General features: G+C 46.1%; 1 protein-coding gene across 1 annotated transcript; it reads left to right on the top strand.

Moving 5' to 3' along the window:
* Positions 1-1,002: 1,002 nt before the first annotated feature.
* Positions 1,003-9,829, top strand: LOC115190630 (gastrula zinc finger protein XlCGF42.1-like). Its single transcript, XM_029748808.1, has 4 exons — positions 1,003-1,227; positions 3,954-4,158; positions 6,857-6,913; positions 8,710-9,829. Exons 1-4 carry the CDS (start codon positions 1,222-1,224, stop codon positions 9,288-9,290), a joined length of 849 nt encoding a protein of 282 aa, XP_029604668.1. The 5' UTR covers positions 1,003-1,221; the 3' UTR covers positions 9,291-9,829.
* Positions 9,830-9,836: the final 7 nt, after the last annotated feature.

Here is a 9,836-nt window from a genome sequence, read left to right as displayed (position 1 = left end):
ATGTCTCTGTCACTGACAAATAAAATAATGGGTGTTAACTCTTCACTTTACTCAAAAAGAAAAGGCACCCTGGGAAATATGCAAATTAAGCTTGACAACATACAGTGTTAAAACACCCCCCCCCCCCAAAAAAAAAATGTTTACTGTAATATTGCAGTTTTATTACTATGCGCTACGCAAACACTACAATCAAGTTCCTTTGAATACTTTAACAGTAAAACGGGGAACACTGCAACAGAATACATATTTAACACTTTCAAAAGTGTTGTTTTAACACCAGTACAGTCAGACTCATATGTAAACTATATGTAGTGTACCTTTAAAGTTAAAGGTACAACGTTTATTTCACTGTGTGCTGTTCCCTGACTCTACCAGCCACTCTTCTAATAATTAAGGATAATAAACAGTTTTTTTACTGAGTAAAAAAGCAGTAATTGTAGGCAGAAATGAGGTCACCCTTTTTATTTAACTAGGCAAGTCAGTTAAGAACAAATTCTTATTTACAATGACGGCCTACACCAGCCAAACCCAGACAACACTGGGCCAATTGTGCACCGCCCATGGACTCCCAATCACAGCTGGATTTGAACCAGGGTGTCTGTCATGACGTTTTCTAGTACTGAGATGCAGTGCCTTAGACCGCTGCGCCACTCGGGAACCCCTACTCCTTAATTTCAAGTAAAAAATAAACCTTAAATTCGAATTTATTATACAAAGAACAGCAGAGTTAAACGTTGATGACAATGCTTGAAATGATTGAAAAAAACTCTATAACATTTTTGATGCAGAATTTACACAACAATAATTGGTCTGTAGTCGTAATAAGGTGTAAATCAATATTGCCCTCTGGTGGTATGATTTGGAACTGGTAATTTACCCACATTTACACTCCCGGACGGTAGGTGGCAGTAAACACTTGCAGTTGGTCACCAAACGTCACTAATGAAGACGAAGAAGACATATGAGGAAGTTTTACCCTTGCTTCTTTGTTTGGATCTTCAAGTGCATATTTTTTTATATTTCGGAAACCTTTAGCTAGCGTACAAATAACGAGCTTCATCTAGTCTGCAACACAACTTCATGCAATTTTATGATTTTGTTTTGATTGAACACATGAGTTAATTTAGTGTACATCATTTCTATCAACTACTAACGGTAGCTAGCTAGCAAATACAGTCAGGAGTCTTTCTTGATGTCAACCTCTGAAGGCTTGCTCAAGTCATGATGGTGAGTGCCAGCTATCCATAACCCACTTCACCGCTGTAAACTAAATCATGTATTAATCAATGTAAATGTTGTATGGGTTGTGTACAGTTAACCCTCAATCATGACTCAAATTCCCTGGTTTTATGTTGAGCCACTGGACGTCCCCGGGGTCCGTTTAGTAACTAGCCTGGTCTGTATTAGTACACCAGCGTTGTCTTCATTTGTATTGGTTTGCACAAAAACCGTCTGTGTGAAGCCAGAAGTTAAGTACAATTATATTTCAAGTTACTGTGCTGGTGGGCAGGACGGTTGGTCATTATGTTCAGGGGGAAATTTGATACAGAATATCTTAAGGATCGTATTATTAGACAACGTTTCCAAAATGGGTCTGTTTGTAGAACCACTTATCTCTTCTTACCTTATGTCAGAAATACAAGTCCCCACATGTCATTTTTTTGGTCCTAATGTGGCGCACATGCACGACTTTTTTTATTTTGATATGAGGTAAGCAGAGAGGAAGTGGGTCTAAAACAGACCCACCTTTGGAAACTTTGTCTAATAATACGATCCTTTAGATATTCTGTATCAAATTTCCCTCCTGAACATAATGACCAACCGTCCTGCCCACCAGCACAGCAACTTGAAATAGAAATGTACTTTACTTCTGGCTTCACTCTAGTGTATGTAAAAACACCTAGATGTCCCCTTTTAGCCTTATGAGGCAAATGACCTGATGCTGTGCAAAATGCTTTGTCTAAAAGCAAATACGGCATGTTTTGGAGACATTTGGGACTTAACTTTCATATAAGCGGGAAATAATTTTTCAAAAACAAAAAATACACTTCCTGTATGCAGTTCAGGTAGGGTTATTTGAAAACACACGCAATCCAGATGTAAATGTGGAATGGTGCAAATGCGTGCACAAGATGAGAGGATGTGTCGAAGCCAGGTACAACTTTGCTAAACTGCACACAGTAAGTGTATCTTTTGTATTTTACATTTTATTTATTACACTTTTAAGTTCCAAAGATTTCCAAAACCGTATCACTAGCGAGGATGAATAACATTTCTAAATGTTAAATCATCGTCAGGATTGTAGTTCATATGGAGCCAGCTGTCCTCCATAACATCTGCTGAGAACCCAAGACAAGGGCCAGCTGTAAGCCACCTTGAATCCCCTTGGGTTCTGGAGAGCTTGTGTACAGTATGCCTGAAGCCCTAACCCTGAAATACAAGCCGTTACAATCTGTTCAGTATTCACACTTTTCTGATATGCATATGTTTATAATCAGAGATTACCAGAGAAATGTCCAATGTACCAGCTAATATCAAATCAAATCAAATGTATTTATATAGCCCTTCTTACATCAGCTGATATCACAAAGTGCTGTACAGAAACCCAGCCTAAAACCCCAAACAGCAAGCAATGCAGGTGTAGAAGCACGGTGGCTAGGAAAAACTCCCTAGAAAGGCCAAAACCTAGGAAGAAACCTAGAGAGGAACCAGGCTATGAGGGGTGGCCAGTCCTCTTCTGGCTGTGTCGGGTGGAGATTATAACAGCACATGGCCTAGATGTTCAAATGTTCATAAATGACCAGCATTGTCAAATAATAATAATCATAGTAGTTGTCGAGGGTGCAACAAGTCAGTAACACAAGAGTAAGTGTCAGTTGGCTTTTTCATAGCCGATCTTTGAGAGTATCCCTACCGCTCCTGCTGTCTCTAGAGAGTTGAAAACAGCAGGTCTGGGACAGGTAGCACATCCGGTGAATAGGTCAGGGTTCCAGCAGGTCTGGGACAGGTAGCACGTCCGGCGAACAGGTCAGGGTTCCATAGCTGTAGGCAGAACAGTTGGAACTGGAGCAGCAGCACGGCCAGGTGAACTGGGGACAGCAAGGAGTCATCAAGCCAGGTAGTCCTGAGGCATGGTCCTAGGGCTCAGGTCCTCCGAGAGAGAGAAAGAAAGAAAGAGAAAGAGAGAATTAGAGAGAGCATATTTAAATTCACACAGGACACCGGAAAAGACAAGAGAAATACTCCAGATGTGACAGACTGACCCTAGCCCCCTGACACATAAACTACTGCAGCATAAATACTGGAGGCTGAGACAGGAGGGGTCAGGAGACACTGTGGCCCCATCCGATGAAACCCCGGACAGGGCCAAACAGGTAGGGATAACCCCACCCACTTTGCCAAAGCACAGCCTCCACACCACTGGAGGGATATCTCCAACCACCAACATACCATCCCGGGACAAGGCCGAGTATAGCCCACAAAGATCTCCGCCACGGCACAGCCCAAGGGAGGGCGCCAACCCAGACAGGAAGACCACGTCAGTGACTCAACCCACTCAAGTGACGCACCCCTCCCAGGGACGGCATGGAAGAACACCATTAAGCCAGTGACTCAGCTCCCGTAATAGGGGTAGAGGCAGAGAATCCCAGTGGAAAGAGGGGAAACCGGCCAGGCAGAGACAGCAAGGGTGGTTCGTTGATCCAGCCTTTCCGTTCACCTTCACACCCTTGGGCCAGACTATACTTAATCATAGGACCTACTGAAGAGATAAGTCTTCAGTAAAGACTTAAAGGTTGAGACTGAGTCTGCGTCTCTGACATGGGTAGGCAGACTATTCCATAAAAATTGAGCTCTATAGGAGAAAGCAGTTAATAGCAGTTAATTGTTTTACATAATAGTCATACATTTCATTCATATTTTTCCTTGGGATGTGTGTCTGATCTTTATTTTAGGATGGTGAGAACAAACCCAGTCTGCTGCTGTTCTTTACCGAACCCAAATCTGAGGGTCCTGATTGTAACAGTGGAGCACAGAGTGAACAGCAGGCTCCAGAGATGGCATCAGTGAAGCAGGAAGACTGCAGTCAAACACTGGGACTGAATGTCAACATTAAAGATGAAGTAAAGGAGGAAGAGATTGAAACATTTGTGTATCATGGTAAAAGCATTTGTGTATCATGGTAAAAGCATTTGTGTATCATGGTAAAAGCTGTTTTAACAGTCTCAGAGTAGGACTGTAGGAGTTCTGATGTAGGATCAGTTTAGACTTTTAGATCATAATGAATCAGATTATGTGGACGGGGAGACCTGATCCAAGATCAGCACATCTAATCACATCACTTTAGGCCCAGGTGAACTGACAAGGCTCACTCTCCTGTTTCAATGAAAGAGGTAACCTAGATGGTGTCTCATGCTACTCACCTGATTTACCATCAACATTTTATATGTGTCTTCTTCACTAGACGTGTAACGTTTAAACAACATTGGGATCGTTAACGTTTAGAAAAAATGTACACAAAATTTAGATCACTGTGCAGTTATGACACAACCTCCTCTCTCTCCCTCACCCTGGCCTGCCTACCCCTTCCTCTCTCCCCTCACCCTGGCCGCCTACCCCTTCCTCTCTCCCCTCACCCTGGCCTGCCTACCCCTTCCTCTCTCCCCTCACCCTGGCCTGCCTACCCCTTCCTCTCTCTCCCTCACCCTGTCCTGCCTGCCCCCTCCTCTCTCCCCCTCACCCTGGCCTGCCTCCCCCTTCCTCTCTCTCCTCACCCTGGCCTGCCTGCCCCCTCCTCTCTCCCCCTCACCCTGGCCTGCCTACCCCTTCCTCTCTCTCCCTCACCCTGGCCTGCCTACCCCTTCCTCTCTCTCCCTCACCCTGGCCTGCCTGCCCCCTCCTCTCTCCCCTCACCCTGGCCTGCCTACCCCTTCCTCTCTCTCCCTCACCCTGGCCTGCCTACCCCTTCCTCTCTCCCCCTCACCCTGGCCTGCCTACCCCTTCCTCTCTCTCCCTCACCCTGGCCTGCCTACCCCTTCCTCTCTCCCCTCACCCTGGCCTGCCTGCCCCTTCCTCTCTCTCCCTGACCCTGGCCTGCCTGCCCCCTCCTCTCTCCCCCTCACCCTGGCCTGCCTACCCCTTCCTCTCTCTCCCTCACCCTGGCCTGCCTACCCCTTCCTCTCTCTCCCTCACCCTGGCCTGCCTACCCCCTCCTCTCTGTCCCTCACGCTGGCCTGCCTACCCCTTCCTCTCTCCCCTCACCCTGGCCTGCCTACCCCTTCCTCTCCCCTCACCCTGGCCTGCCTACCCCTTCCTCTCTCTCCCTCACCCTGTCCTGCCTACCCCTTCCTCTCTCCCCTCACCCTGGCCTGCCTACCCCTTCCTCTCTCTCCCTCACCCTGGCCTGCCTGCCCCCTCCTCTCTCCCCCTCACCCTGGCCTGCCTACCCCTTCCTCTCTCCCCTCACCCTGGCCTGCCTACCCCTTCCTCTCTCCCCTCACCCTGGCCTGCCTACCCCTTCCTCTCTCTCCCTCACCCTGGCCTGCCTACCCCTTCCTCTCTCCCCCTCACCCTGGCCTGCCTGCCCCTTCCTCTCTCCCTGACCCTGGCCTGCCTGCCCCCTCCTCTCTCCCCTCACCCTGGCCTGCCTACCCTTCCTCTCTCTCCCTCACCCTGGCCTGCCTACCCCTTCCTCTCTCTCCCTCACCCTGGCCTGCCTACCCCCTCCTCTCTGTCCCTCACGCTGGCCTGCCTACCCCTTCCTCTCTCTCCCTCACCCTGGCCTGCCTACCCCCTCCTCTCTGTCCCTCACGCTGGCCTGCCTGCTCCTTCCTCTCTCTCCTCACCCTGGCCTGCCTACCCCTTCCTCTCTCTCCCTCACCCTGGCTGCCTGCCCCTCCTCTCTGTCCCTCACGCTGGCTCACCTGCTATTTCTCTTTGCTAATGTGAGTGTGTGTTCAGTCTTCGATCTGTTGCATGTAGAATATCCTAATGTATTCATTGATGTCAGAGTCCTGTTTTACGGAAGTTGTGAGAGCCAGATGTGGATTACCGATAGATAGTCCTAGTGAACAGTTCTGACTCTTATCTGTCTGGTGGCTGACCTGCCTATACTGTTCCCCTACCCTCTCTCTCTGACCTGCCTATACTGTCCCCCTACCCTCTCTCTCAGTCCTGACCTGCCTATACTGTGGCCCTACCCTCTCTCTCAGTCCTGACCTGCCTATACTGTGGCCCTACCCTCTCTCTCAGTCCTGACCTGCCTATACTGTGGCCCTACCCTCTCTCTCAATCCTGACCTGCCTATACTGTGGCCCTACCCTTCTCTCAGTCCTGACCTGCCTATACTGTGGCCCTACCCTCTCTCTCTCAGTCCTGATCTGCCTATACTGTGGCCCTACCCTCTCTCTCAGTCCCTCGCTAACTCGCTTTGGATTCTAGCAGACTCAAATCTTGGCACTCCGAAATAGGAGTTGACACAGAGAGTTGACGTGCAAGCGAATCTATTCTTTTGTAGTTGACTCTCTACCACTACGTCATCGTTGTTAACAGTTAGAAACATGTCAGAGAAAGGCAAGCGACAGCAGCGAAGTCCTGTATGGTGGCGATATTTTGAGAAGTTAAAGGAGAAGGTGGTGAAATGCAAATCTGAAAAGGGATGCACCGTGAGACCCGGGGACGGAGTAGCGATGACTGCGGTAGACTGAACTGCATTGCCCTAGTTTTCATATGCAGGACCCTTTTGCCTTATGAATACATGCAATTTATTATTTTTGTCGTATCTTTTAAACCTTAAAAAAAAAAATACTGTTTAAACCTTTAAAAAAAACAATTGTCACATCCCTATTCTTCAACTTAGGGCCGTCTGGAGAGCTCAAAGAAGAGACGGAAGAACAGAAAGTCTTACTACTCAAAGGTATGTGTTTTCTTTCTTCTCACACATGGGAACATTTAAAGCCACAGTTCAGAATCTGGCCAGAATTCAAACCAACGTGGATAACCGACATCATTCAGCAATTTAATTGTAGAACGCCTTGTTTCAGGGAGTATGATACATGCACACCCATCAGGCTAATGGCATTCACCTGTCACTGGGGTATGCATTTTTTCCCCCACAAATTACAACAAAAACACAATTGAGTAATGGCCTACCACCTTATTTTACGGCTATGTAGGCCCATGATAGAGGTGGACAGTTGTGCTAAGCTCGTAACCCATTGTTTTTATTCCTCAGGAATCAAGGGAACCAGTGTCGCCTTTAACCTTTTGGGGGCCCTAAACAGGCAAAACATACACTACCGTTCAAAAGTTTGGGGTCAATGAGAAATTTCCTTGTTTTGAAAGAAAAGCAAAACATTTTATTCCATTAAAATAACAACCAAATTGATCAGAAATACAGTGTAGCCATAGTTAATGTTGTAAATGACTATTGTACCTGGAAACGGCTGATATTTAAAAAATGGAATATATTCATAGACGTACAGAGGCCCATTATCAGCAACCATCACTCCTGTGTTCCAATGGCACGTTGTGTTAGCTAATACAAGTTTATCATTTTAAAAGGCTAATTGATCATTAGAAAACCCTTTTGTAAATATGTTAGCACAGCTGAAAACTGTTGTTCTGATTTAAAGAAGCAATAAAACTGGCCTTCTTTAGACTAGTGGAGCATGAGCATTTGTGGTTTCGATTACAGGCTCAAAATGGCCAGAAACAAAGGACTTTCATCTGAAACTCGTCAGTCTATTCTTGTTCTGAGAAATGAAGGCTATTCCATGCGAGAAATTGCCAAGAAACTGAAGATCTCGTACAACATTGTGTACTACTCCCTTCACAGAACAGTGCAAACTGTCTCTAACCAGAATAGAAAGAGTGTGATGCCCCGGTGCACAACTGAGCAAGAGGACAAGTACATTAGAGTGTGAGGCGTCTGTTTCTCAAACTAGACAAGTCCTCAACTGGCAGCTTCATTAAATAGTACCCGCGAAACACCAGTCTCAACGTCAACAGTGAAGAGGCGACTCTGGGATACTGGCCTTCTAGGCAGAGTTCTTCTGTCCAGTGTCTGTGTTCTTTCGCCCATCTTAATCTATTATTTTTATTGGCCAGTCTGAGATATGGCTTTTTCTTTAACCCTGCCTAGAAGACCAGCATTGTGGAGTCACCTCTTCACTGTTGACGTTGCATCCCGGCCAGACCCTCCGCTAACCCTGACGACGCTGGGCCAATTGTGCGCCGCCCTATGGGACTCCCGATCACGGCCGGGTTGTGATACAGCCTGGGATCGAACCAGGGTCTGTAGTGACGCCTCTAGTACCTTAGACCGCTGCACCACTCTGGAGGCCAAAAGTCTCCAGTGAAATGTTGTCTGAAATGTATCGGACATTAACTCTGAAACAGAACCAACCCCTCAAAGGACCAACAAGTTGAAATGTCTATTCAACATGTTACAGCAGGACTATTTCTGAGAAAGTTACTGTGAAAAATCCAGACTAAATAGAAGCTAGGCTATCATTCTGGAGAGGGTTTACTGGCTCATTTTGCTGTAGACTTTCATTGCAAGAGATGCCTGTTATGACTGAGTAGTATTGTAAATCCTATTGTGCATATATTAAGTGCATTAACTTGAGTTATTAATTAGGCAAATAACTTGCTTGTTGTAATTTACTTGCTTGTTGCAAATTACTTGTTTTTCTGTTGTCATTTACACAGGAGAAGGACCTGACTACGCTGATCTTAAGGTTGAAGTTGAAACGTCCAGAGAGCAACACCATGAAGAAAGCAAAGCTAAGGGGTCTCACCACTGCCCACACTGTGAGAAGAGTTTCCCATTCCCATCATATCTTGAAAGACACCTGCGGAAACATACTGGAGAGAAGCCTTATTCCTGCTCTGTCTGTGGGAAGTGCTTCAGAACGTCAACTCATTTAACCACTCACCGGAGAGTTCACACTGGGGAGAGACCTTACTCCTGCTCTGACTGTGGAAAGTGTTTCTCTCTTATAAGTAACTTTAAACAACATCAGCGAACACATTCTGGAGAGAAGCCTTACTCCTGCTCTGATTGTGGGGACAGTTTCTCTCAACATGGTAACATGCGCCGTCACCAGAAAAGACATTCTGGAGAGAAGCCTTACTCCTGCTCTGATTGTGGGAAGAGTTTTATTACAACATCTGAATTAATCAGTCACCAGAGAGTGCACACAGGAGAGAAGCCTTTCCACTGTTCTGTCTGTGGGCAGAATTACTTTAGCCTGAGTAACTTAATACGCCACCAGAGAATACACACCTAGGACAGAAGCCATATTCCTGCTTGACTGTGAAAATATAATCTGAACTAGAGGTCTTCACGAATCCACCTGTACCTGAATACCTGAGAACCAATCTGGGACATAAGCGGATCTGGATCCAGAATTCTAAATAATGTTACAGGTCTGGGTCAGACCTGATTTGATTGTCATGGCTCTCGGGTATGTTTAATTTAACTGACTTGTCCGGAAGGGCCCGTACAGATCTGAACTCAACTGCTGCAGTAGAGAGAGAGAGACATGTTATGATTTATGTTGCTGCTCCTTCTTTTCACGATAGTGGAGCGTGCAGCTTTTTGTTGGCCAATCATAAGTCATCAAAGCGGCAATAGGCCACAGTCATAGAGCCTCAATGTGTGGCACAAGATATCTAATGAATGGAAGATAAACTTTTAATTACATTATTTTAATTCTAACTATAGGCAACAACGACCAGGAGCCAACAGGTAGGCTGCTACTTCATTCAGAATATTAAGTTGTTATTTGTAACTGTAGGATGAGAAAGCGCATATACTTCAGTCTCAAATGGGG

Source organism: Salmo trutta, unplaced genomic scaffold, assembly GCF_901001165.1.
Source record: "Salmo trutta unplaced genomic scaffold, fSalTru1.1, whole genome shotgun sequence".
In the NCBI taxonomy this organism is placed as follows: domain Eukaryota; kingdom Metazoa; phylum Chordata; class Actinopteri; order Salmoniformes; family Salmonidae; genus Salmo; species Salmo trutta.
This window is presented reverse-complemented; position numbering and strand designations above follow the sequence as displayed.

What these genes read in the sequence shown, in the direction of transcription:
- LOC115190630 (XM_029748808.1), top strand. An exon ending in TGAAACATTTGTGTATCATG is followed by an intron (nt 4,159 to 6,856) that starts GTAAAAGCATTT and finishes TCTTCAACTTAG; the next exon opens with GGCCGTCTGGAGAGCTCAAA. An exon ending in GAAAGTCTTACTACTCAAAG is followed by an intron (nt 6,914 to 8,709) that starts GTATGTGTTTTC and finishes TCATTTACACAG; the next exon opens with GAGAAGGACCTGACTACGCT.